Source organism: Oncorhynchus clarkii, chromosome 32, assembly GCF_045791955.1.
Source record: "Oncorhynchus clarkii lewisi isolate Uvic-CL-2024 chromosome 32, UVic_Ocla_1.0, whole genome shotgun sequence".
NCBI classification, from domain to species: Eukaryota; Metazoa; Chordata; class Actinopteri; order Salmoniformes; family Salmonidae; genus Oncorhynchus; species Oncorhynchus clarkii.
Window position 1 is genome coordinate 28,438,917 of NC_092178.1, and position 27,939 is coordinate 28,466,855.

The following is a 27,939-nucleotide window of genomic DNA, read 5'->3' on the forward strand; positions in this document are numbered from 1 at the left end:
GCGATAACGCTAGTTGGCAACCTCCAAACTGAAAGCAGAGACATAGAAATGGTATCCATAAGTTCATCTGACTCTGGGGAAGTAGATAAAGGGCCTCATTGGCAAAATCCCAAACTATCCCTTTAAATGAACCATTCGGTCTTGTGAAGGCGGAGAGCTTGATTGATTTCTGAGCTTGCCTTCCCATCACTAGGCAGTTACAGTGCCTTCAGAAAGTATTCATACCCCTTGACAAAAGGACTCACTTTCTTGCTCTGAAGTTAATCCAGCGTTTAATTGGCTGTATGCTTGGGGTCATTGTCCTGTTGGAACGTAAAATCTTCGTCCCAGTCTAAGGTTGTTTGTACTCTAAAGCAGGTTATCATCAAGGATTTTCCTGTATTTTGCTCCATTCACTGTTTCCTCTATCCTTACCAGTCTCCCATTTACCTGCCACCGAAAAGCCTCCCCATAGCATGATGCTGCCACCACCATGCTTTACGGTAGGGATGGTGTTAGACAGGGGATGAGCAGAACCTGTTTTTCCTCATAGCACTTTGCATTCAGGCCAAAGAGTTTTGTCTCACCAGAACACCATATTTTGCCTTATGCTCTCAGTCTTACACGTTCCTTTGAGCAAATTCTGTGTGTGCTGTCATGTGCCATTTTCTCAGGAGTGGCTTCAGTCTGACCACTCTCCCATAAAGCCCAGATTGGTGAAGTGCTATGGAGACTGTTGTCCTTCTGGCAGGTTTTCCCATCTCAGCCAAGGAACTCTGAAGTTCTGTCAGAGTGGTCATTGGGTTCTTGGTCACCTCCCTGACCAAGGTCCTTCTTGCTCATTTGCTCAGTTTGGTCCGACAGCCAGCTCTACCCACAGTCTGGGTAGTTCCATATTTTTTCATTGATGGAGACTACTTTGCTCTTGGAATCTTTCAACACTCTAGAAATGCCAGTTCCACTGTGTTTTTTCATTGTTCCCCTCTAATCATTGACTGACTTGGGATAACAGGTGGGTGCAATTCATTATCAGGTAGAACAAAAAACCAGCAGGCTCTGAACCTCATTGGATAAGAGTTGAATGCCCCTGGTATAGTTTCAACTGTGGGACCTTATATAGACAGGTGATTCTGAATAATGTCCAAACAATTGAATATGACATAACACATATGGAATCATGTAGTAACCGAAAAAATGTTAGAGTTCATTAGAGTTACCAGCCTCAGAAATCGGCAATTAACTGCACCTCAGATTGGAGCCTAAATAAATGCGTCACAGAGTTCAAGTAACCTACACATCAACACCAACTGTTCAGAGCAGACTGCGTGAATCAGGCCTTCATTGTCGAATTGCTGCAAAGACACCACTACTAAAGGACACCAATAAGAAGGAGAGACTTTCTTGGGGCAAGAAACACAAGCAATGGTCATTAGACCGGTGGAAATCTGTCCTTTGGTCTGATGAGTCCAAATGTGAGACTTTTGGTTCCAACCGCCGTGTCTTTGTGAGATGCAGAGTAGGTGAACGGATGATCTCAGCATGTGTTGTTCCCACTGTGAAGAATGGAAGTGGTGGTGTGATGGTGTGATATATTTTGAATTCAAGGCACACTTAACCAGCATGTCTACCACAGCATTCTGCAGCAATACACCATCCCACCTGGTTGCGCTTAGTGGGACTATCATCTGTTTTTCAACAGGACAATGACCCAAAACACACCTCCAGGGTGTATAAGGGCTATTTGGCCAAGGTGGAGAGTGATGGAGTGCTGCATTAGATGACCTGGCCTCCACAAATCACCCGACCTCAACCCAATTGAGATTGTTTGGGATGAGTTGGACTGCAGAGTGAAGGAAGCAGCCAACAAGTGCTCAGCATATGTGGGAACTCCTTTAAGACTGTTGGAAAAGCATTCCAGGTGACTGCTTCATGAAGCTGACAGAGAATGCCAGTGTGAAAAGCTGTCAAGGCAAAGGGTGGCAACTTTGAAGAATCTCATATAGAAAATATATTTTTATTTGGTTACAACATGATTCCATGTGTTATTTCATAGTTTTGATGTCTTCACTATTATTCTACAATGTAGAAAATAGTCAAAACAAAAGAAAAAGCCCTGAATGAGTAGGTGTCTAAACTTTTGACTGGTACTGTATGTAAATGAGATATTTCTATATTTCATTTTCAATAAATATTTTCACTTGTCATTATGGGGTATTCTGTGTAGATAGGTGAAAAAATATAAATTTTGAAACCAGGCTGTAACAACAAAATGTGGAATAAGTCAAGGGGTATGAATACTTTCTGAAGGCACTCTCTCACTGTTTTGAAATGACACTTAGTATTTGACATGTATTCACATAATCCTCGGTCAACATTCCATACAAAAAAATATATATTTTATTGATTTAAGGTTGAAACTTTAAACTCGCCGACTGGTTCAGAGTACACAAACTGCTGACTTTATTGGGCTGTCCGGGTTGGGAGCTAGAGATATTGTATTTATCTCCACACACGGACACACAGTCTATCTGTGTAACATCAAGCTAAAGTTACAGGTGGCTTGTTTGGTTTTTAAACACCTGATATCAGCTCTCTTAAAGGTGTATTGGAATATGCTTATATCATACAACATGATTCAAGAGAAGTTTCCACACAAAGTTGAGCCTTTTTCCATCAAATGGAAGCAAGCAGTGAATCACTAAAACCTACACTGACCCTAGCACAACATTATTTCAATGTTAAACCAATGTTGATGTTTTATGGATCAACACAACCATCATAAACTCAGTGATTTCTGTAGCGTTGACACTACATTAATTATTGTCCTCAACTACTACACTGAGTAATAGGACAAACGGAAAAGAAGAAGTAGCATGATGCAGAAACTGTACCACATTTGAATGATGTATAAAGTATCTCTAGGTTGGCAGAGGACAGATGCATACGGGCAGTAGTAGCCTGAGGGGGAGGAGTCATCAGAGTACAAGTGGATTAGAATAGGGGGAGGAAGGGAGACAAAGCTCTATGCAAATCGGCCAGTATCTACAGGCAACCGCTAGGAATGAGACAGCCCTATTGTGTGGTGAATGAATTCTAGCTACAGCTATCTCCTTGCAAAGAGGATTCTGCAGTCTCATCTCTAAAGGGACTGGGTGTGACCAGACTCAAATACCACAGGGGGTTATGACTGTATGACTGTCATGTATTTCACAAAGAGTACATTAATGTAGTTGTAGCTTCCTAGAACTTAACAGCCACAGCTAACTTGAATTAAGTAACAATATGGGAATATTAAGACCATGTTTAGGTGACAAAGCCATTCATTACCAACAGTTGTACAGCGCTGGTATTTTGCTCACACACAGTACCCGGAACGGTGTATTTACAGTATGTGGCCTACCGCCAGGGCAGTGATGATACCAGTAAAGCAATATTATTTTCATGCCAAAAATGAAAACACAAAGCAGACCGAACTCTTTGGTCCTTTAAAAACCTGCTGTATGTAAAATATTGTGTGCTATAGCTTGGAAAACAAATGTGACTCTGGATGACAACATGATGTTTGTTTCCAACATCAGAGCTGTTTTCCTAAAGAAGTTAAATTCGCTATGTGTTTTGTTTCCTTGCCGCGATACTAATGTGAATAGCAAAACTGATATCACTGATATCGCTAGAATAAAAAAAAATGATAGCGATAGATACAGTGAGTATTGGGACAATTCTTTTTTTTTTATGATGTACCTGCTCGTCAAACATCTCATTACAAAATCATGGGCATTAATATAGAGTTGGTCCCCCCTTTGCTGCTATAACAGCCTCCACTCTTCTGGGAAGGTTTTCCACTAGATGTTGGAACATTGCAGCAGGTACTTTCTTCCATTCAACCACAAGAGTATTAGTGAGGTCGGGCACTGATGTTGGGCATTTAGGCCTGGCTTCGCAGTCAGCGTTCCAATTCATCCCAAAGGCGTTCGATAAGGGTTGAAGTCAGGGCTCTGTGCAAGTCAGTCAAGTTCTTCCAAACCGATCGACAAACCATTTCTGTATGGACCTCACTTTGTGCACAGGGGCATTGTCGTGCTGAAACAAAGTTTGAAGCACAGAATTGTCTAGAATGTAATTGTATGCTGTAGCATTAAGATGCCCCTTCACTGGAACTAAGGGGCCTAGTCCAAACCATGAACAGCAGCCCCAGACCATTATTCCTTCTCCACCAAACTTTACAGTTGGACTGAATCATGGTGAAGCAAGATTCATCACTCCAGAGAACGCGTTTCCACTGCTCCAATGGAGGAGAGCTTTACACCACCCCAGCCAACGCTTGGCATTGCGCATGATGATCTTTGGCTTGTGTGCGGCTGCTCGGCCATGGAAACTCATTTCACGAAGCTCCTGACGAGCAGTTATTGTGCTGATGTTGCTTCCAGAGGCAGTTTGGAACTAGGTAGTGAGAATTGACTCTTACGCGCTACGTGATTCTGCACTCGGTAGTCCCATTCTGTGAGCTGGTGTGGCTTACCACTTCGCGGCTGAGCCATTGTTGCTCCTAGACGTTTCCACTTCACAATAACAGAACTTACAGTTGACCGGGGTAGCTCTAGCAGGGCAGAAATTTAACAAACTGACTTGTTGGAAAGGTGGCATTCTATGACGGTGCCATGTTGAAAGCCACTGACCTCTTCAGTAAGGCAATTCTACAGCCAATGTTTGTCTATGGAGATTGCATGGCTGTGTGCACAATTGTATACACCTGTCAGCAACGGGTGTGGCTGAAATAGCAGAATCCACACATTTTAAGGGGTGTCCACGTACTTTTGAATATATCGTGCATTCGGAAAGTATTCAGACGCCTTAACTTTTTCCATATTTTGTTACGTTAGAGCCTTCTATTTTTTTCCCCCTCATGAATCAATTCAATTGATTGGACATGATTTGGAAAGGCAAACACCTGTCTACACCTGTATGTCAGATCAAAAACCAAGCCATGAGGTCGAAGGAATTGTCCATAGAGCTCCAAAACAGGATTGTGTCGAGGCACAGATGTGGGTACCAAAATAATGTCTGCAGTATTGAAGGTCCCCAAGAACACAGTTCCATCCTTAAATGGAAGAAGTTTGGAACCACCAAGACTCTTCCTAGAGCTGGCCGCCCGGCCAAACTGAGCAATCAGGGGAGAAAGACCTTGGTCATGGAGGTGACCAAGAACTTGATGATCCCTCTGACAGAACTACAGAGTTCCTATGTGGAGATGGGAGAACCTTCCAGAAGTACAATCATCTCTGCAGCACTCTACCAATCAAGCCAAGATGATTGAGTGGAGAGACGGAAGTCACTCCTCAGTAAAATGCACATGACAGCCCGCTTGGAGTTTGCCAAAAGGCACCTAAAGACTTTCAGACCATGAGAAACAGGATTATCTGGTGTGACCAAGACTGAACTCTTTGGCCCGAATACCAAGCTTCACGTCTGGAGGAAACCTGGCACCATCCCTACGGTGAAGCATGGTGGCTGCAGCATCATGCTGTGGGGATGTTTTTCAGTGGCAGGGATTGGGAGACTAGTCAGGATCAAGGAAAGATGAACGGAGCAAAGTACAGAGAGATCCATGAAGAAAACCTGCTCCAGTGCTCTTAGGACCTCAGACTGGGGTGAAGATTCACCTAACAACGACCATAAGCACACTGCCAAGACAACACAGGAGTGGCTTCGGGACAAGTATCTGAATGTCCTTGAGTAGCCCAGCCAGAGCCCGGACTTGAACCTCGATAGAACATCTCTGGAGAGAACTCAAAATAGCTGTGCAGCAACGCTCCTCATCCAACCTGACAGAGCTTGAGAGGATTTGCAGAGAAGAATGGGAGAAACTTCCCAAATACAGGTGTGTCAAGCTTGTAGTGTCATACCCAAGACTCAAGGCTGTAATCACTGCCAAAAGTGCTTCAACAAAGCACTGAGTAAAGGGTCTGAATACTTATGTAAATGCAATATTTCCAGGTTTAAAAAATATATATATAAATAAGAAAAAAATTCAAAAACTCTGTTTTTGCTATGTCAATATGGGGAAATGTGTGTAAATTGATGAGGGGGAAAAATAATTAAATCCATTTTAGAATAAGGTTGTAACATAACAAAATGTATAAAAGGTCAAGGGGTCTGAATACTTTCCGAATGCACTCTACATTATAGTATATTTATGCCTCCAACTTTCTCACTCATCATTATTCACGAATCATTTAAGATAATCCGTATTCATGGTAGCATCCATGTTAATGTAGAAACATATTCTATTCTTATTTACAATAAAGTGACTCCAGAATTACACCATGGATTATTTACCATTAATTTCTATTGGGCACAAAATAATCTGAAACATAACCAAAACAAACAGCAAATGCATTCTACAAATTTGTAGTCACAAGCTTGATGTACAGTGGGGAGAACAAGTATTTGATACACGGCCGATTTTGCAGGTTTTCCTACTTACAAAGCATGTAGAGGTCTATAATTGTTATCACAAGTACACTTCAACTGTGAGAGACGGAATCTAAAACAAAAATCCAGAAAACCACATTGTATGATTTAAAGTAATTAATTTGCATTTTATTGCATGACATAAGTGTTTGATACATCAGAAAAGCAGAACTTAATATTTGGTACAGAAACCTTTGTTTGCAGGTCTGGAGACTGGCTAGGCCACTCCAGGACCTTGAGATGCTTCTTACAGAGCCACGACCCATCTTCAATGCTCTTACTGAGGGAAGGAGGTTGTTGGCCAAGATCTTGCGATACATGGCCCCATCCATCCTCCCCTCAATACGGTGCAGTCGTCCTGTCCCATTTGCAGAAAAGCATCCCCAAAGAATGATGTTTCCACCTCCATGCTTCACGGTTGGGATGGTGTTCTTGGGGTTGTCCTCATCCTTCTTCTTCCTCCAAACACGGCAAGTGGAGTTTAGACCAAAAAGCTCCATTGTCGTCTCATCAGAACACATGACCTTCTCCCATTCCTCCTCTGGATCATCCAGATGGTCATTGGCAAACTTCAGACGGGCCTGGACATGCGCTTCTTGAGCAGGGGGACCTTGCGTGCGCTGCAGGATTTTAATCCATGACGGCGTAGTGTGTTACTAATGGTTTTCTTTGAGACTGTGGTCCCAGCTCTCTTCAGGTCATTGACCAGGTCCTGCCATGTAGTGAGGGATCAGCCCAGAACCTTCATGATCATTGATGCCCCACGGGGTGAGATCTTGCATGGACAGAGGGTGAATGACCGTCATCTTGAACTTCTTCCATTTTCTAATAATTGCGCCAACAGTTGTTGCCTTCTCACCAAGCTGCTTGCCTATTGTCCTGTAGCCCATCCCAGCCTTATGCAGGTCTACAATTTTATCCTTGATGTCCTTACACAGCTCTCTAGTCTTGGCCATTGTGGAGAGATTGGAGTCTGATTGAGTGTGTGGACAGGTGTCTTTTATACAGGTAACGAGTTCAAACAGGTGCAGTTAATACAGGTAATGAGTGGAGAACAGGAGGGGTTTTAAAGAAAAACTAACAGGTCTGTGAGAGCCGGAATTCTTACTGGTTGGTACAGTGCCTTGCGAAAGTATTCGGCCCCCTTGAACTTTGCGACCTTTTGCCACATTTCAGGCTTCAAACATAAAGATATAAAACTGTATTTTTTTGTGAAGAATCAACAACAAGTGGGACACAATCATGAAGTGGAACGACATTTATTGGATATTTCAAACTTTTTTAACAAATCAAAAACTGAAAAATTGGGCGTGCAAAATTATTCAGCCCCCTTAAGTTAATACTTTGTAGCGCCACCTTTTGCTGCGATTACAGCTGTAAGTCGCTTGGGGTATGTCTCTATCAGTTTTGCACATCGAGAGACTGAATTTTTTTCCCATTCCTCCTTGCAAAACAGCTCGAGCTCAGTGAGGTTGGATGGAGAGCATTTGTGAATAGCAGTTTTCAGTTCTTTCCACAGATTCTCGATTTGATTCAGGTCTGGACTTTGACTTGGCCATTCTAACACCTGGATATGTTTATTTTTGAACCATTCCATTGTAGATTTTGCTTTATGTTTTGGATCATTGTCTTGTTGGAAGACAAATCTCCGTCCCAGTCTCAGGTCTTTTGCGGACTCCATCAGGTTTTCTTCCAGAATGGTCCTGTATTTAGCTCCATCCATCTTCCCATCAATTTTAACCATCTTCCCTGTCCCTGCTGAAGAAAAGCAGGCCCAAACCATGATGCTGCCACCACCATGTTTGACAGTGGGGATGGTGTGTTCAGCTGTGTTGCTTTTACGCCAAACATAACGTTTTGCATTGTTGCCAAAAAGTTCAATTTTGGTTTCATCTGACCAGAGCACCTTCTTCCACATGTTTGGTGTGTCTCCCAGGTGGCTTGTGGCAAACTTTAAACAACACTTTTTATGGATATCTTTAAGAAATGGCTTTCTTCTTCCATAAAGGCCAGATTTGTGCAATATACGACTGATTGTTGTCCTATGGACAGAGTCTCCCACCTCAGCTGTAGATCTCTGCAGTTCATCCAGAGTGATCATGGGCCTCTTGGCTGCATTTCTGATCAGTCTTCTCCTTGTATGAGCTGAAAGTTTAGAGGGACGGCCAGGTCTTGGTAGATTTGCAGTTGTCTGATACTGCTTCCATTTCAATATTATCGCTTGCACAGTGCTCCTTGGGATGTTTAAAGCTTGGGAAATCTTTTTGTATCCAAATCCGGCTTTAAACTTCTTCACAACAGTATCTCGGACCTGCCTGGTGTGTTCCTTGTTCTTCATGATGCTCTCTGCGCTTTTAACGGACCTCTGAGACTATCACAGTGCAAGTGCATTTATACGGAGACTTGATTACACACAGGTGGATTGTATTTATCATCATTAGTCATTTAGGTCAACATTGGATCATTCAGAGATCCTCACTGAACTTCTGGAGAGAGTTTGCTCCACTGAAAGTAAAGAGGTTGAATAATTTTGCACGCCCAATTTTTCAGTTTTTGATTTGTTAAAAAAGTTTGAAATATCCAATAAATGTCATGCCACTTCATGATTGTGTCCCACTTGTTGTTGATTCTTCACAAACAAATACAGTTTTATATCTTTGAAGCCTGAAATGTGGCAAAAGGTCGCAAAGTTCAAGGGGGCCGAATACTTTCGCAAGGCACTGTAGGTGATCAAATACTTATGTCATGCAATAAAATGCAAATGAATTACTTAAAAATCATACAATGTGATTTTCTGGATTTTTTATTTTAAGATTCCGTCTCTCACAGTTGAAGTGATAAAAATGATAAAAATTACAGACCTCTAAATGCTTTGTAAGTAGGAAAACCTGCAAAATCGGCAGTGTATGAAATACTTGTTCTCCCCACTGTAGTTATTGCGTGTTATGAATATGGGACCAAATACTAAACTTTTTTACTACTTTAATACACATAAGTGAACTTGTCCCAATACCTTTGGTCCCCTAAAATGGGAGACTATGCACAAAAAGTGCTGTAATTTCTAAACAGTTCACCCGATATGGATTAAAATAGCCACAAATTAAAGCTGACAGTCTGCACTTTAAAGTCATTGTATCCTTTCAAATCCAAAGTGCTGGAGTACAGAGCAGAAATAATAAAATATGTGTCACTGTCCCAATACTTTTTGATTTAATCAAAAACGGCCTTTTAAATGACTGTCAATTTGTACAAGACAGCAAAAATAGCTTTTGGCACTTTGATTCACAGGAAAATGTATAGTTAAACAGAAAAGATACATTTTATGTGTGGTCCCACAATTTATTATGCTGTGATGTACCTGATTGGTCGTCTCAGTAATGGCCACCAGCAGTTTCTCCACGGCAGCCTGGAGGCGGGAGCTAATATTCATGAGGTACTCCTCGTTCTCCAGCTGAAGCTCCGGCAACAGGCTGTGACTGTCTGTCATCATCTGCTGGGACATCTCCAGGCCCTCGTCTGTCTCCGTCTCGCCCGACCACACGCTCACGTTGTCCACCCCAGGCTCGCTTCCCTGGCAACTCTCAGTCGCCAACGCATCTGGGCATGAACAACCAAAATAGAGGGAAAGGTTAATTGTCAGGAGAAAACACTTAATTGGAAACAATAGTGTTAATTGTCACCAATATCAACCAGTCATTAATTTTATTATTTTTATTCAAAGAATACATTTTTGGCCAAAGCATTTATCAACATATTATAATATAAGGGATAGTATCCCAGATGTTAATCAGACACAAGGCTTCCGAAGACTGGAGTTGCCCATCCCTTCCTTGATCTAGTAGACTGAGCACTGTCCTTATCACATTCAAACTGCTACATAAATGTACAAGTATAATCCATGAAAACAGAGGTTACAGACTCTATCCTAGCTGACTGGTAGTGCCACCCTAGACACGATCACACACAGAACTAAACAGCAAATAACGGACATGATGCTACTGAACAAAATCAGAATAAAAGAAAATATCTTAGAATCTTTAAAGGAGTCAGTACTATTGTGCACATTGATAATTATTTTGTTCACCCAAACATCAAGTTCACTTGACAGTCAAATTAACCCTGTCAACAGCTCTAATTCATTGATAAAATACCAGACCGTATGAAAAGTTGTAAAAAGGTAAGGGGTTGGTTAAATAGCTAGTTCTCTATTTTTGCATTAATGCATAGGTGTCTGTGTGTTTGTTTTATGTGTATATGTGCACACTACAGTATCTGTGTGTACACACAAATGCATGTTTCGTGTGTGTCGAGAGGGCAGGCAGCTGTTTACTTGACTTTGCAGCTTAAAAAGGAGGTTCTGGCATTTAAGGCCTTGTTCTACTTACCCAGAGTCAGATGAACTTGTGGATACCATTTTTATGTGTCTGCGTACAGTATGAAGGAAGTTAGAGTTAACATCACAAGCCAATGCTAACTAGCGTTAGCGCAATGACTGGAAGTCTACAGGTACGGTAGCATTGCTACTGTACCTGTAGACTTCGTCATTTCACTTAAATGCCAGAATCTGGCAGTATCCTCTTAAGCCCGTAGACACAGAAGGGAGAGAGACATATGGCTACGCTTGGCAGGGTGTTGTTTCTTAAACACACTTGTCACATTTGGCGACTCCACCTTTGGGCCACATACCAACATATGAGAGATGAGACTATACTGTAGACACTAAGGAGTATAATGGCATAACGATTATTGTCTGATAGTTAGGGAGTGGTTGGACCATAAAATTGCAGGTTCAAATCCAGGGTAGGGTATACTGGAGGTTGTGCCCTTGAACAAGTGCACCTGACCTCAATTGCTTCATTCAGCTATCTAGTCATGTGATTCTATGATGTATGAAATAAAGGTTATGAGCAAGTATTATCTGGTGGGAATTACACACGTAGTATACCAAACATTAGGAACACCTTCCTAATACTGAATTGCACCTCCCCCCTTTTGCCCTCAGAACAGCCTCAATTCGTCGGGGCATGGACTCTACAAGATGTGGAAAGTGTTCCACAGGGATGCTCTCTCATGTCGACTCCAATGCTTCCCACAGTTGTGTCTAGTTGGCTGGATGTCCTTTGGGTGGTGGACCATTCTTGATATACAAGGGAAACAGTTGAGCGTGAAAAAACCCAGCAGCGTTGCAGTTGCTGACACAAACCGTTGTGCCTGGAACCTATTACCATACCGTTTTTGTCTTGCCCATTCACTCTCTGAATGGCACACAAACACTCAAGGCTTAAAAATCCTTCTTTAACCTGTCTCCTGCACTTCATCTACACTGATTGAAGTGGATTTAACAAGTGACATCAATAAGGGATCACCTGGATTCATCTGATCAGTCTATTTAATGTAAAGAACTGTTTTTAATGTTTTGTACCAGTGTACATTCTGTTAATACCAAGTAGTCATATGGGGCAGTGACCAGGAAAAACTGAGCTCTACAATAAGAGTCTGCCATGTCACCTTCAGAGTTGGATTCATTCCTATGATTCATCAGTTACAGCATGTGATTCTGAAACGATGCCTACTAGTGACAGGTCTGTCAGTCTGGCTGGACTGCTTTTCCTCTGGCAGCTGTGGGAACTTGATTTTTAACAATGTTAGGCGCAGGGCAAACAAAATGCAATGAATTCTATAGTCCCTGGAGAATCAAGTGTATTTCTCTCTCAGTCTGCATAATGAAACAGATTTTTGTGCACTAAGCAGCCATTGGCTGTAATGATGAAAAGATACAAACGTGATCATTTTTCATGTTTTGGTCAGCCTGACGAAGGTTGTATGATGAAATTATTTGTACAATAAAGTGAAATTTGCATTGATATTACATGTATGCATTTCCCCTGTATCATAGCAGCCTTGTTAGGATCAATTCCATTTAAATTCCATTCAATTCAGGAAGTATACTAATATTTCAATTCCAATTCTCTTCTACGATTTTCAATGAGGAACATTTTGAATTGGAGTTTGGTTCACTTGTTGAGTTGACTGGAGTTTAAATGGAATTGACCCCAACCCTGTAATGCAGTTGACTTCCACACAAACTGCATATTGGCAAAATTGATGATACTGTACACACCAAGTGCACAAAACATTAGGAATGCCTTCCTAATATTGAGTTGCAACCCCTTTTGCCCTCAGAACAGCCTCAATTCGTTAGGGCTTGCACTCTACAAGGTGTCGAAAGTGTTCCACAGGGATGCTGGCTGGTGGAACATTCTTGATACACACTGGAAACTGTTGAGCATGAAAAACCCAGCAGCGTTGCAGTTGTTGACACTCAAACCGGTGTGCCTCCCATACCCCGTTCAAAGGCACTTAAATCTTTTGTCTTGCCCATTCACCCTCTGAATGGCACACATACACAATCCATGTCTCAATTGTCTCAAGGCTTAAAAATCCTTCTTTTACCTGTCTCCTCCCCTTCAACTATACTGACTGAAGTGGATTTAACAAATGACATCAATAAAGGATCATAGCTTTCACATGGATTCACCTGGTCAGTCTATGTCATGGAAAGAGCAGATGTTCCTAATGTTTTATACGCTCAGTGTACATCCACAATTAATTCAATGTGATGCGTAGCAACTCCTTTATATATTTTAACCTGACTTCCCTAACTCTGATGCCATAGAGAAAGGTAGAAGGTCAGTCAGGACCTCTTTAGATTTTCAAACCAGTATTGCCACTGGCAGGCCTTGTTAGCAGCCAATTAAAATTCATATAAAATGAAATCTGACATTTTCCATGGCAATAAGTATTCTCTCTCTCCCCATCTTTCCTTCCGGTCCTGTGTATTTTTCTATCACACAGCGAGCCCTCAATCCTTGCACCTCTTCTGGTTTTGTCTGGATCTAAAACCTAAATCATCTTGATGGAGAGAGAGAGAGCTCTTCCAAGACTTCGATCCCCAAGGTGGCCTGATTGGTGTCACACGTTTGTCACAGCCCTAGCTACTAATCATGGTCTTCAGTTAAGTGTAATCAGATGTGTTGGTTAGAAATGTAAATGAACTGTGACACCAGTAAGGCCCGGGGGAGCCATAATGCTCACTCCATTTTACTTATCAAAACATGCACAGGTGATAGGGGTTGATTTGGAATTGGCTGCTCAACTAACCTCCCGCAGCCTCTGTAGCAGGCCTGAAGGGCTCGCCAGCAGCTCTCTGCCAGGTGGGTCTCTGTGAGGAGGATGGGGGTACCAGCAGCCCCTCCACGTGGCGTCCAATGGTCTCCTCAGCGGCCGCTGTGGTCTTGAGCACATCACTCAGCACCTGGCGGAGGCTCTCGTTGGCCTTACGCAGCAGATTCCTGAGGAAAGAAGAGAAGAAAAGTTGGTGGGACAAAAGATTATGGTCTTTCATTCACTTGAAACAAATGTTTTGGATACAGGTGAGGTTGGCAAGATGCATATCGCACAAGTGCTTTGGTTGTGGTCCTTTGTCATAGTCACTACATAAATCTGTTTTTGAATGAACTTTTTTTTTGTGTTGTAATATTGTTCTTTAAGAGCTCCTGTTGAATTAACCCACTTATATAAAAATATTACATTGTCATATTCAGTATAGAACACAGCTTATACGTAGACATTTTAGGATAGGTCGGGTCCAATAAAATGTGCAGAGGTAAAATCATGACGTGCACTGGAGTTAAATACATTTTCTACAATATAAATGAAATAGAAACTTGAAACATTTCTATCGTTCTACAGTCATACCTCTCAGTAGTGATGACCTGATGATCTGGACAGGAAGAGCCATCCCCTCCAACTTGTGACGAAACAATTCCACTAACTGCCATCTTCCTTCTGACCTCTTCATCTTCCTCTCCTTCTTCCTCATCTCCTCTCTTCTTCAGCAGACGGACCGGCAGGAGGGAGAAGAACGACAACAGCCCTGTCATCATCACCCGTTTACAGACAAGCACACACTTCCACACTGTGTTGACGATCCCTGGAAACATGAGATAGTGACGGCTAGGCAAGCTAAAGGCATGACCATTATAAGGATGGTGGATTCAAATCAGATGAGTCCCAGTGCGCCCCAGTACAGACACACTCACAAACACATTAACTTCCATGGAAGCGAGGGAAACACTAGTATCTGTGCTGTTATGGCAACAAGTGCACCTGAGACAATGGGCTGATGCAGGAAGTAGAGTGGCTCCCTCTCTTGGTGAGGGAACAGAAATGCTGCTAATTCAGATATACAATCGAGAGATGTGGTCATTTAGGAATGGACGTGAACATTGTGTATACTGGTTGAGGCTGTTGAGGTTTCTGCCATAATCTTTTAACCTTTGAGCAATTTGACATTTAAATTAAATTAAAAACTGTTATAGAGTAGGTACTCGTCATGTCATAATAAGTTAGGCTATAATGCAAAGAGTCCCAACTTAACATCAGTAAATGCAGTCAATAGATTAAAAGGATTGAATGAATTGCGGGTATAACATATTAATAACTAAACACATCAAGGGGCCAAAAAGGTTGAGTGACCGCCATCATGGACGTTCCAGGGGCTGATTGTATAAAAATAGCCTGAAGACATTTCAATTCACACTACTGAGTGAGTCTCCATTCATCAAACACTGCATAACATAATGGACTCCGAACGCAATTCATTTCCATTCACACCCCGAGGGGCAAGTCTCCATTCATCATCACTGAAAAACTGCATTATTATAATGTTTCTAAACAACTCTGATAGGCTGAGGCGGAAAATAGTAGAGGTGCAACTGAACTGTAAAATAAATATGACCTTTTCTTTCTGTGAGCCTCTGCTTTTCATTTGTGATTTTGCCCTTTCCTTCTTTCCACTTTGTTTTCTCTCGTTCTCTCCATCGGAGGAATATCCCATCTGCAATCAATAAGCAAGTAGCTTTAATATATTCAATGATCAAAAAGATAACATTCACAACAACTTAGAATCGTTGTTCGCCGCTTCATATTGTCTTTGAATCAAAACGTTAGAACATTTGTGATGTAGTGGCTTAAACATTAGCTGGTAGCTTAGCTCACCCCTAGTATCAGTTTGTCAAGTAACTGGTGAACCTATTTATAAATGCAATCTCTTCAATGCAATGAAAAATGCTCACACACACTCACACAAAGGGAGAAAGTTGCCTGAATGCAATCAAACTCCAGCTATGAACAATCCAAAAAAACACAATCAGGTAAATTGCAGTTAAATAACTTCTTTGTCAAGTTGTCCTCAACATTACAGGATTAATCTTGAGTGCGTGTGAGGAGGACTCTCGTCACATCATGAACATCGTACCCGGCATCCAATGTCATCATGCAGGTAATGACTAATCATGCAATAAATGTTTTGAGAAAAGCCTGCCGAAGCAAGGGGGTCTGTGTTTGTGTGTGTGTGTTGCACACCATAAGTGTGGTCAGGTCTTCCCACAATCACCTTTCAAAATACATTAATATTTAGTTCAGCATCAATATCTCAAGGATGTAAAACACAGGGCTTGAATGACAGCTCAAGTACTCAGGTACTCACATCATACCATGATGGTGCTTCAATTCCCTCCCACATATCACTTATGAGGACATGGAAAAATTATATCAGGGAAAGTAGGCAAGCACTGTTACATTGAGGCTTGCTAGACCCTTTAGCAATGCCAAAAATCAAAACGAAAAGTTACTATGGCATGGAAACACTTTGGACATGATGTAAAAGGCTATGGCTTAGGCAAAAAAATAACATTGATAAAAAGGGCTAGAAGGAGAAGGGGAACAACTAGAGTAAGGACAGTGTTGTCCTTCAAAGGGCCCCTGGAGGGTTTGTACAAAGCAAACCACACCATGTGAGGTATAATAATATCCCTCAGGTGATCAAGTGGTTTAACCCACTAAGTGCTTCTCAATATGAAGAGCAATGGGTTAGAAAAGACAATACCTGGCAGGTGGATGAAAATCATTTGTCAAACTCCTCAATTAACACTCAGTTTCTACTCAGGGTGGTTGCATTTGGTCTTTTAGATTGCATGTTTTGTAGAGCATAAGACCTATTCAAAGTACCAGTGACTCCCTCAATACGGAACTGGTCAGATGACGCGGATGCTACGCTACAGGACTGTTTTGCTAGCAGACTGGAATATGTTCCGGGATTCATCCAATGGCATTGAAAAATATACCACCTCAGTCATCGGCGACGTCCCCACAGTGACCATACATACGTACATATCTCAACCAGAAGCCATGGATTACAGGCTACATCCGCATCGAGCTCAAGGCTAGAGCTGCTGCTTTCAAGGAGTGAGACACTAATCCGGACGCTTATAAGAAATCCCGCTACGCCTACAGACGAGCCATCAAACAGGTAAAGCGTGAATACAGTATTAAGATTGAATCCTACTACACCGACTCTGACGCTCGTCAGATGTGGCAGGGTTTGAAAACTATTATGGAATATAAAGGGAAACCCAGCCGAGAGCGGCCCAGTGACGTGAGCCTACCAGACCAATGTCTTTTATACTCGCTTCGACGCAAGCAACACTAAAGAATGCATATGAGAGTACCAGCTGTTCCGGACGACTGTGTGATAACGCGCTAGGTAGCCGATGTGAGCAAGACCTTTAAACAGGTCAACATTGACAAAGCCGCGGGGCCAGACGGATTACCAGGACGTGTTCTCAAAGCACACGCGGGACAACTGACAAGTGTCTTCACTAACATTTTCAACCTCTCCCTGTATCGAGTCAATAATACCAACATGTTTCAAGCAGGCCACCATAGTCCCTGCGCCCAAGGAAGGGAAGGTAACCTGCCTAAATGATTACCGCCCCATAGCACTCATGTTGGTAGCCATGAAGTGCTTTGAAAGGCTGGTCATGGCTCACAACAGCATCATCCCGGATACCCTAGACCCAATCCAATTCGCATACCGCCCCAACAGATCCACAGATGACGCAATATCAAATCGCACAGCACATTGCCCTTTCCCACCTGGACAAAAGGAACACCTGTGAGAATGCTGTTCATTGACTACAGCTCAGCGTTCAACACAATAGCGCCCACAAAGGTCATCACAAAGCTAAGGACCATGGGACTAAATACTTCCCTCTGCAACTGGATCCTGGACTTCCTGACGGGCCGTCCCCAGGTGGTATGGGTAGGCAACAACACGTCTGCCACGCTGATCAGCAACACTGGGGACCCTCAGGGATGTGTGCTTAGTCCCCTCCTGTACTCCCTGTTCACCCACGACTGCTTGAGAGAGGGACTCTAGACCGTAGGCGGAATGCGCCCTACCCAGTCCATAGCTAAACTGCTACAGGAAATCCTATGCCTTGATTACGCCCCCACTCTTAACCATGCGCACTGAAGCATATAATCCGCACTGAAGAATCGGGAGCCTCGCAGACCCATAGTAGTTAAAATCCCACTACCTTTAGAAGGAGGATGTCTTCCATAAGGCAGCGCGAGCGGCTCCCATCACCCACGAAGGCCAGAATATTAGCATTTACCCAGACTTCATGGCGACAGTCACGAAGAAGAGGTCAGCCTTAAACGAGGTGAGGGGGTTCCTATACCGCTGTCTAAACACCAAGTTCGGCATTCTTTACCAGCTGTACTGAAGAACACTACTCCCTCCCGCAAGCAGAAGACATTCCTAGACCCAACCAAGGACAAAGAATACATTGTCTCGCACCTACATCCACAGGAGGACAGACGACATAAACCTAAGGCTAGCCAGTCTCTTTCCATGCCTTAATAGGATACCATTTTTTTTACACTACTACTGGTCAGCAAATATATCTAAATGTGTTTATTGGGTTTCTACATTTGAAAACAAGGATGGCCCAACTTGGGCTATCATGGAGTTACAGTCTCCGGTCTCACGCCTGTGCTCCCTAATGCCGATGAACCTTGGCACCCATTTTTTAAACCCCATTGTTAAGTACTCCCTTAAAATCTGGTCCCAATTCCAAAGTCACTTTAGCCTTAAACAAGCAAGCGGTGTCTCTCCATTAACATCTAATCATCTCTTCCCAACAGAGTGACACGGCATTCCAGTTCTGGCATTTTTTTGTGACCTATTTGTTGATAACAAATTCATCTCATTCGATACTCTGAGGTTTGACCATAACATTCCCAATACCCACTTTTTTTAGATACCTGCAAACTCGCAGCTTTGCCCCAAAACAATTCCCTTCATTTCCACTCGAGCCAACTAAGTGTCCAGTCGAGTGGTGCTTAGATCTTAACCCTTATCTGAAGGGCACAATCTCCAGATTATATGACATAATACAGAACATTAATCCACCTTCCTTTGCAAATACAAAATCTGCATGGGAGCAAGACATAGGTGGCGAGCTACCCAATGATATATGGCAACAAAGTGTATCTACACTAGAGGTCGACTGATTATGATTTTTCAACGCTGATACCGATAGCGATTATTGGAGGACCAAAAAAGCCGATACCGATTAAATCGGCCAATTTTGTATTTATTTATTTGTAATAATGACAATTACAACAATACTGAATGAACACTTATTTTTACTTAATATAATACATAAATAAAATAAATTTAGCCTCAAGTAAATAATGAAACATGTTCAATTTGGTTTAAATAATGCAAAAACAAAGTGTTGGAGAAGAAAGTAAAAGTGCGATATGTGCTATGTAAGAAAGCTAATGTTTCAGTTCCTTGCTCAGAACATATGAAAGCTGGTGGTTCCTTTTAACATGAGTCTTCAATATTCCCAGGTAAGAAGTTTAAGGTTGTAGTTATTATAGGAATTATAGGACTATTTCCCTCTATACCATTTGTATTTCATTAACCTTTGACTATTGGATGTTCTTATAGGCACTTTAATATTGCCAGTGTAACAGTATAGCTTCCGTCCCTCTCCTCGCTCGGCTCGAACCAGCAACACAACGACAACAGCCACCATCGAAGCAGCGTTACCCATGCAGAGCAAGGGGAACAACTACTAGAAGGCTCAGAGCGAGTGACGTTTGAAACTCTATTAGCGCGTGCTAACTAGCTAGCCATTTCACTTCGGTTACACCAGACTCATCTCGGGAGTTGATAGGCTTGATGTCATAAACTGCGCAATGCTTGACGCACAACGAAGAGCTGCTGGCAAAACGCAAAGAAAGTGCTGTTTGAATGAATGTTTACGCGCCTGCTTCTGCCTACCACCGCTCAGTCAGATACTTAGATACTAGTATGCGTGTATGCTCAGTCAGATTATATGCAACGCTAGATAATATCTAGTAATATCATCAACCATGTGTAGTTAACTAGTGATTATGATTGATTGTTTTTTATAAGATAAGTTTAATGCTAGCTAGCAACTTAGCTTGGCTTACTGCATTCGCGTAACAGGCAGTCAGTCTCCTTGTGGAGTGCATCGAGAGAGAGGCAGGTCGTTATTGTATTGGACTAGTTAACTGTACGGTTGCAAGATTGGATTCCCCGAGCTGACAAGGTGAAAATCTGTCGTTCTGCCCCTGAACTGGCAGTCAACCCTCCGTTCCTAGGCCGTCATTAAAAATAAGAATGTGTTCTTAACGGACTTGCCTAGTTAAATAAAGATTAAATAAAGGTGTAAAAAAATAAATAAATAAAAAGGCAAATCGGATTATGAAAACTTGAAATCGGCCCTAATTAATCGGCCATTCCGATGAATCGGTCAACCTCTAATCTACACATCACTCAAATGGCTTACTCAGTTTAAGGTTTTGCACAGTCTCCATTACTCAAATGACAGATTGGCAAAAATAGACCCAAATGTTGACCCCAAGTGTATGAGATGTCACTAGAGTCCAGCAACTGAGGGACACATGTTCTGGTCATGCACTGCTGCTACTCGCTGTTTATTATCTACTTACATGTACAAATTACCTCGATTAACCTGTAGCCCCGCACATTGTCGTTGTACTGGTACCACCTGTACATAGCCTCGTTATTTTATTGTGCTACTTTTTATTATTTGAGTTTAGTTTATTTGTTAAATATTTTGTTAACTTTTTCTTGAACTGCGTTGTTGGTTAAGGGCTTGTAAGTAAGCATTTCACGGTAAAGTCTACCGGATGTATTTGGCGCATGTGACAATTAAAGTTTAACTTGAAGTACTAAGCCAGTGCAACCTTAACCCTAATACCAACCTAGATGTCGTAACCCCAAATACTAAGCAAAGTCTGGTATCAACTGCCTCCATGCAAGACATTCTGCTGTGGAAATCAAACTCACTCATGAAAGCGCTATCTGGAAAGCCCCATTGCTAACCTGCTCAGATCCAGGACCTCCGTGCCAAATCTGCGCTTCAATCCTACGGAGCTCCGCAGTCCTCTCTTCCAGCCTCTCTTTGTCCTCCACAAACTTCCTCTGCACCGCCTCCGGAGAGATCCCCTTGGCGAGTGAGCTCCTGGGGGTCTGCTGTTCCTCTTCCTCCTCAGATTGGGTCTGCATGGCCGAGGTTGTCTCGCGGGCGCTCTTGGAGATTCGGGCCAATTCTCTCTGCTGGGCAAACTCCACTGACATCTGAACTATGACCTAGGAGAGATGCGTATGAGGCATCATAGTGGAATGGTTTAAATTACATTTCGTTAAGTGAAAGAAAAAGGTTCAATAAAAAAGTACATTTTCAACTAAATTTGAAAGGCAATTCAATCTAGATAGTACTTAAAGCACTGCTACCCACAAATACATGCTAAAAGAGCATATTCATAACAAAAAACTTGGTGCAGCTTAAATGGTATGCTTGGTACATACGTACTTATGACTACTGTGTGTGTGTTATTTTTAGATGCTCACAGGATTCACTGTGCCCTAGGATACAGTTAGTGCTTTAAACATACAAAGGCTACTCATTAAATTAATGGCCAAATGTCTGCACTCTCCAAAATTCTCCAAGATTTGTTTTCATGCTTGTTAGTCGTTTAAGTCATTCTACAAGAAGACAATTGTATTGGGTTATACTCTTCAAAGTACAGTAGGACCTTGTTCAGAAAACTAAAATATTTGTCATCATGAAATCGACTTAAACTATGTAGAAAATCTGAATTGCATACCTATACATATTTAACCAGACACTGTATGATTGAGCTGTTGTTAGTACATGAAAGCAACATTTAAGTTTGTCTGTAGCCTTCAATAACTATTTTTTGCGGGTTTTAATAATTGTCCCCGTTCAATATTGCCTGTTTGACAATCAACTTCTTACCTTAGCTATCTCTTCCTCCACCCTCTCCTGGTGTCTCCTCTCCTCCTCGCTGGGCCCTTCGATAGAGCGGACACCCCCGTTGATGCCCTCTGGATCCTGCTTCACCTGTGACCACACCTCCTCCCTCCCCTTCTCTCTCTTTTCCTGCTCCCTCTCTTCTCTGAGTCTGGTGAGCTCGGCACAGTGTTGCTCCTTCAGCGCGGCCACCTCCTGGAGGTACTTGTGGTAGAGCGCTCCCCTCAGCGCCTGCAGCTGTGCCGTCAGGCTCATAGACTTTGCCGGCCCGCGTAGCTCCGCACCAAGGCCCACCAACAACGCCTCCTCCTCCACCAGCTAGATGAGGGGGAGGAATGGACAGGGAAAAGGACAGGAAAAGGATGGACACAGACAAAAATCAATGCGCCGGAGAGAAACGTGTATGGAAAGAAAAATAGTAGAGAGAAACAGGGATTGAGCAAAAGCCAGATGAGAAAATAGAGGGAAAGATCCAGAGGCTTTTCAGAGTGTGCCCCCTCACTTTCCCCTTACGCCTGAGCCACCAGCTAGAGATGAATGCACCAATTCTACTTCCTATGCCTCCAAGGCTGATTGACACACATTGATAAATAAATGTCAGACATCCTATAGAGCAGAGTTTCAGTTCGGATAGAGCACCAGTATGTCCAGCTACAATAGTAAGTCTTTCCTTTTTCTCTCTTCCTGTCTTTCACTCAGTGACTCGTTATTGTGCTATAATGGCGCCTGGTGTTGGTTGCTCTCGTTGCTCCATCAATCTCCCTCCCCCCCTTTTTATCGTCCTTTCCCTCCACCTACTTGTGTCCCCCATCTTTCCTTCCCTCACTGGACACCTCTCCATTTCTCACCCTTTCTTTCTGTATTTTCTTTCTCCCTCAATCCAGCTGCTCTCTTCTCATGCTTTCTTCTCGGATGTGCGAGACAGCGTCTCACACTGCTAGACTGGAGAGCAAGGGAGGTAGAGGGAGAGAACAAGCGGGTGGTGCAGTGATAGTGAGCGGGAGGCTTGACTGAAATGAACCGGGTCACTCACGCGGATAGAATCATGCAGCCGTAGACTGGCGTACCGTAGTACTATATTGCCAACGCTAGCATCCACGCTACGCTAACCATTTACATAACTGGCACCTCGACTCAAACTTCCCCTCAGATAAAAATCCATTTGAATGTGGCCTCTCACTGCAGCAACCACCCAGGGATCTGGGGCAGGTTTTAGCCAAAGGCTGCATTCTCCCCCATCCCCCTCCATCCATCTCTCCTCCTCATCCTTTGCTCGCAGTGACGGCTAATGGAGTGTCTTAATTCAAATCAGCATTTGGGTTCAGATCGAGGGGAGGTGGTGTGTAATGGGGAAGATTTGGATAGTAAGATGGAGTGTGCAAACCTTTAGTTCCTTTGCATCCTCTTCCTCTGTCCGCAAGCCAAGCTGGGCAGCACTGGACAGGCTGAAAGACAAGTCAGTTCAAAATGTAAGAAATTAGTAGTCTTAAAAGCAAAAAGACACCTTCACTTATGAAATGCAGCACCAATAGGTACCGATAACATCTTCACAATGTGGTCAAAGAAAGTTTGCTACAGCAGAATTCAATATAAAGGCCAAAGACAGTGAAAGGTAAAGGGTAAACAAACCTCCGCTATAGTGAATAGCCTACTAGTGAATCTACTAGTATTATCTTTCAACATCTGCCTTTTTTAAAGGATGGAATTTATGGTCTGATCTAAGTTCAGTTCATTTCCAACCACCCAGTGTGTGAAATGTACATGGAACTGCTCCACCCAAATTATCCTTTGGGATTAGCTAACTGGCACCATTCTATCAATCAACGTCATCATGGGGCATGTTCAGTGGGCTGCAATGTTTTAAACTTTGCAGATAGGAATGCAATGTATAAAACTGACACACGATTAGTATATATGAGGGTATATGAGGGTTATTCAGATAAGCATTTATTTTTTACATGATACATTTCTATCTGAATGTTCGGTCACCTTACCCTGCCCTAAATAAGCCTTCAGGCTTCGATACCAAAAGGCTCCAAGTATTAATATAATTTAACAGCAGGGGGCAGTAGTATAATTAAATTATACCCATTAGATTAGAAACGGGTTGGGCAACTGGTGGCCCGCGGGCAAAATCCCCCCTCCCCCCGCGAAGGCCCTTGGATCAATACTTTTTTAGGATAGCAAATCAGTTGGGGTCTCAACTTACTGTTGCAAATTAGAATAGTAGAATACACAAGGCGCAATTTCAAAATTTGGTTGTGCATGTTGGTACGCAGACCAGAAAGCAACTGCTTCCCCTCATGATGAGTTTCGATTTTTGGTGGCCACCACCCCCATCAGTTGCCCATCCCTGTATTAGAATATGGTTTATCATAGTGTAACCTAACAGCAGGCGTAGAGACACTGGGAGCGTAGTCCACACTTCTGTTTTTCAGGAGAAAAGGAAGTTAGGTTGAAAATACTGTATCCCCGAAAATCAGAAACATCTGCTTTCTGCCAACAGCCCTAAGGGTGATCATAGTGAAAAAGGACTCGAGTAGATGGTAAGCAATACTGTACTCAAATAAAAACCAGTGGAAGTCAAAATATTCCAAATTAGCATGTGTCAACTTGCATGCCCAAAGCGTGGAGACTGAGAGCAGTCTATTTGTCCAGACTATTTACAGGGTAAATAACAAAATGTCATTTTCAAATTTGGGAGAATTATCCCTTTAATTTTCTATTGATATGAAAACACCTTGAGGAGGGCCAAATGGGGAGATGGATGTTTATGCTCCTTGCCTAGATCTGTTGGGCAGGAGAACCCCTACTTTTTGGGGTTAGTGACTAACATGACTCTAGTGTAATGCTTTTAAACACCACCGTAAATATTTCATAAGCTGGGCTGTGCTGCTGGCATATAAGGTATCATTGCTTCACTACTCTTCCAATGTTTTACATAATGATAAAAGGTTAACTCTAAGAAATTAAATTTACCACTGTCAGGAAGCGTAACTATTGGTTTTATCATACCCTCTAGGGGTTAATAAAATTGATTCAATGCAATTAAATTGAAACAGGATAAGTAAATGGATCTTAATTTTCAATATAGCCAACATTATATAGGGATTATAGGAGAGAATTATAGAGGAGATCACTCCATAAAAATGTCAAAATCATTTGATTTTGAGTGAAATTCAAAGTTGTGCTATATATACATTGGCTATGTCAAAGCTAACTTGGAAAATATAAATATTGATACATTTCCCTTTGAAGACAATAAGCATCTAGATACACAGGCTCCGATACAATTCGGTGCAAGTCGGTCTGATTAGAGAACAAATCGATGCGATTCAGTTCGATGCAATACGATTCAATGAACTAACATTTGTTGCATAAACACATTCATTTCCATTCTAATATAACATTTGCTGCTGATGGAACTCATGAGCTGGATCCGGCTGAGCGTGCGTCTGTGATCTGTAAATTATGTATGTCTATGGTGTATGTACTGGGGGGGAATGTTTTTGTCCCCCCACTTCGGTTCTGACATCCCCATCATCCTCTGATTAAATAAATGTGATAGAAATTGTAATCTACGTAGTCACCAAAAGTATTTATTTATCATACTGCATACTCAAAGAAATGTTCAAATCTCACCTTTCTAGTAAAAATAGTTATAAATTGCTGAGGTGTAGTCACTTGAGGACACAAGCTCAAGTACAAATAAGAACTATTTTATGATGCATTTCCAATTCAACAAAAATGTATGAATAAGGCTTGAAATGACTTGGATGCTTTCTAAATATAGCATAATCAAATTATAAAATGACTAAGATTTCATCTTTATAACTGTAAAATACATATGTATGTTTAGTGTTAGAGAAAATGTGTATATTTTCTAAAGGTCTCTTGATCAAAATGTCTGCCCCCATCGCTGTGAACGTCTCACAGAGCTCTAGCTTGTTAGGAACTCTCCTTTCATCTCATAATTAAACTTGTCCGTTTATGACAAAAATAAAGGGTTTGTTTAAATTCTATGAATTATTTTAGATTAATGGCAATAAATCGATCTCTGAATGTACTATCCTGATGAAACCATTCTCTTCTGCTGCACTACAATGTAACAATTGCAGGCATATGCTTTGTTAGTGGCTGTGACATAGGGTTCATCCAGGAGTTGGACAGTCGGAAGAGCAAATTAAATAATAGTGGTTTCAGATTTCACATCATATGTCACACAGGCTCAGAAAATATACTCGTGTCCATGGGAACCAGATTGATTTAGAAGCAAAAATGACAGTTTCGAACCAGTACCAGAACCACACAGCTCCACTAAAATGGAGACCTTACATCCAAGAGATTTCAACTTGTCATTTTTGTTGATTAACTGTTTGAGCTAGTAACGTATCAATATTTATATTTTACAAATGAACTATGACATAGCCAATGAATACATAGCACAACTCTGGATTTCACCCTCCATATCAAAATTAAAAGGTTTTGACAGTTTGGAAGCTTTTACGGAGTTATCTTATCTTCTCCTCTCGCTTAGGCCATGCAGTGAGCCTCGCAAAAGTGATTGCAGTCCTTGTTATGAAATCATCACCTTTACCCTGTATATCTAAAAATGACCATATACACTGAGTGTATGCTATTTCCATGACAGACTGACCAGGTGAATCCAGGTGAAAGCCATGATCCCTTACTGATGTCACTTGTTAAGTCCACTTCAATCATTGTAGATGACAGGGAGGACACCAGTCTAAGAAGGATTTTTAAGCCTTGAGACAAGGATTGTGTATGTGTGACATTAATAAGGTGAATGGGCAAGACAAAGATTTTAATGCTACTGAATGGCGTATGATAGTAGGTTCCAGGTGCACCAGTTTGAGTGTGTCAAGAACTGCAACGCTGATGGGTTTTTCACGCTCAACAGTTTGTGTGTATCATGAATGTTCCACCACCCAAAGGACATCCAGCCAACTTAACACCTGTGGGAAACATTGGTGTCAACATGGTCAGCATTCCTGTGGAACACTTCTGACACCTTGTAGAGTCCATGCCCGACGAATTGAGGCTGTTCTGAGGGCAAAACAAAGTACAGCGCAATATTAGGAATGAGTTCCAAATGTTTTGTACACTGATTGTTTAAAGCAAAACTACCAAACCTATTGCTGATGGTGAACCTGAACGATCAAAATATAAATATATTGTAAGCCCCGTCCAGCAGGTATAGCCAGATGAGTTCTCTCTCCAGTAGCTTACCTTTATTTCAGCAAAACACAATTTAAAACAGAGCATTTGATAATACCTATCAAATTACAGTGACCTAATATTGCGCAAGCCATTTTACAAACATTTGAATGTTGAGTGCAGATGTGTCAGATCTCATTGGTCAGGCTACTGGTATTGCCTGGCGTTGTTCGGCATGCAAAATGACTTGTAGATAAATGACTGTCAAAACAGTTACATGCAGTTCAACGCCGAAGGAGAGGACGCATCAGTTGTCATAAAAGTGGAGAGGTCTTTTCAGAAGGTAGAAAGAATGTAATATGATCAAGAAAAAAATGTGACCCGGCCGTCAGTTGGACCTCGGTAGTCAGTTGAACAGTGTTTCCTCCGACACAGCGCGGTTTGGCGGGTCATGTTTCGGAGGACGCATGACTCGACCTTCACCTCCCGAGCCCGTTGCAGCAATGAGACAAGAACGAAAAGGGGGCAAAACACTGCCCCACCCCACAAATGTCTTTAAATAAAAAATGACATGGAGCGAAAGGACGAAGAGTCCTGTTTACTGTAGCGGTCTTAACCTAACTTACATATCGCGGTTTGTATACTTCAGGCATACTTCAATATATATCAAATCATTCATGCAAGTCCTATAGCACACATACATATTGCCGACGTCTACCTCATGATACACCGGGGAGATGTAGTGTTAATTTGACATTTTTTATTTTACCTTAATTTAACTAGGCAACAGTGGGTTAACTGCCTTGTTCAGAGGCCGAACGACTGATTTTAACCTTGTCAGCTCAGGGATTCGATCTTGCAACCTTTTGATTAGTAGTCCAATGCTCTAACCACTAGGCTACCTGCCACCCGTGTGGAGAGTGTTTGCACATTGGCAAGATGTCACAGAAACTTCGGCATTAGATCGCATTTGCCCTTCAGCCCTGTTTGGATGATGCGTGTCAAAGCGGCTAAATACAATTTTTTTTAAAACAACATTTTATCAGTGGTGTAAAGTACTTAAGTA

General features: G+C 42.1%; 1 protein-coding gene across 2 annotated transcripts in view; it reads right to left on the reverse strand.

The window, feature by feature from the left end:
- The window catches only part of LOC139392420 (A-kinase anchor protein 9-like), a 126,385-nt gene that overhangs the window by 42,017 nt on the left and 56,429 nt on the right, over positions 1-27,939 (reverse strand). The window contains exons 16-22 of one of the 2 annotated variants that reach the window (XM_071140395.1): positions 23,080-23,140; positions 21,681-22,013; positions 20,744-21,010; positions 15,251-15,349; positions 14,209-14,339; positions 13,612-13,802; positions 9,809-10,047 (exon numbers count right to left, since the gene is read on the reverse strand). In XM_071140395.1, the coding sequence (XP_070996496.1) occupies positions 9,809-10,047; positions 13,612-13,802; positions 14,209-14,339; positions 15,251-15,349; positions 20,744-21,010; positions 21,681-22,013; positions 23,080-23,140 (1,321 nt within the window). Of the gene's footprint in view, positions 1-9,808; positions 10,048-13,611; positions 13,803-14,208; positions 14,343-15,250; positions 15,350-20,743; positions 21,011-21,680; positions 22,014-23,079; positions 23,141-27,939 lie in introns of both variants that reach the window. The other variant, XM_071140396.1, reaches the window with a different exon arrangement.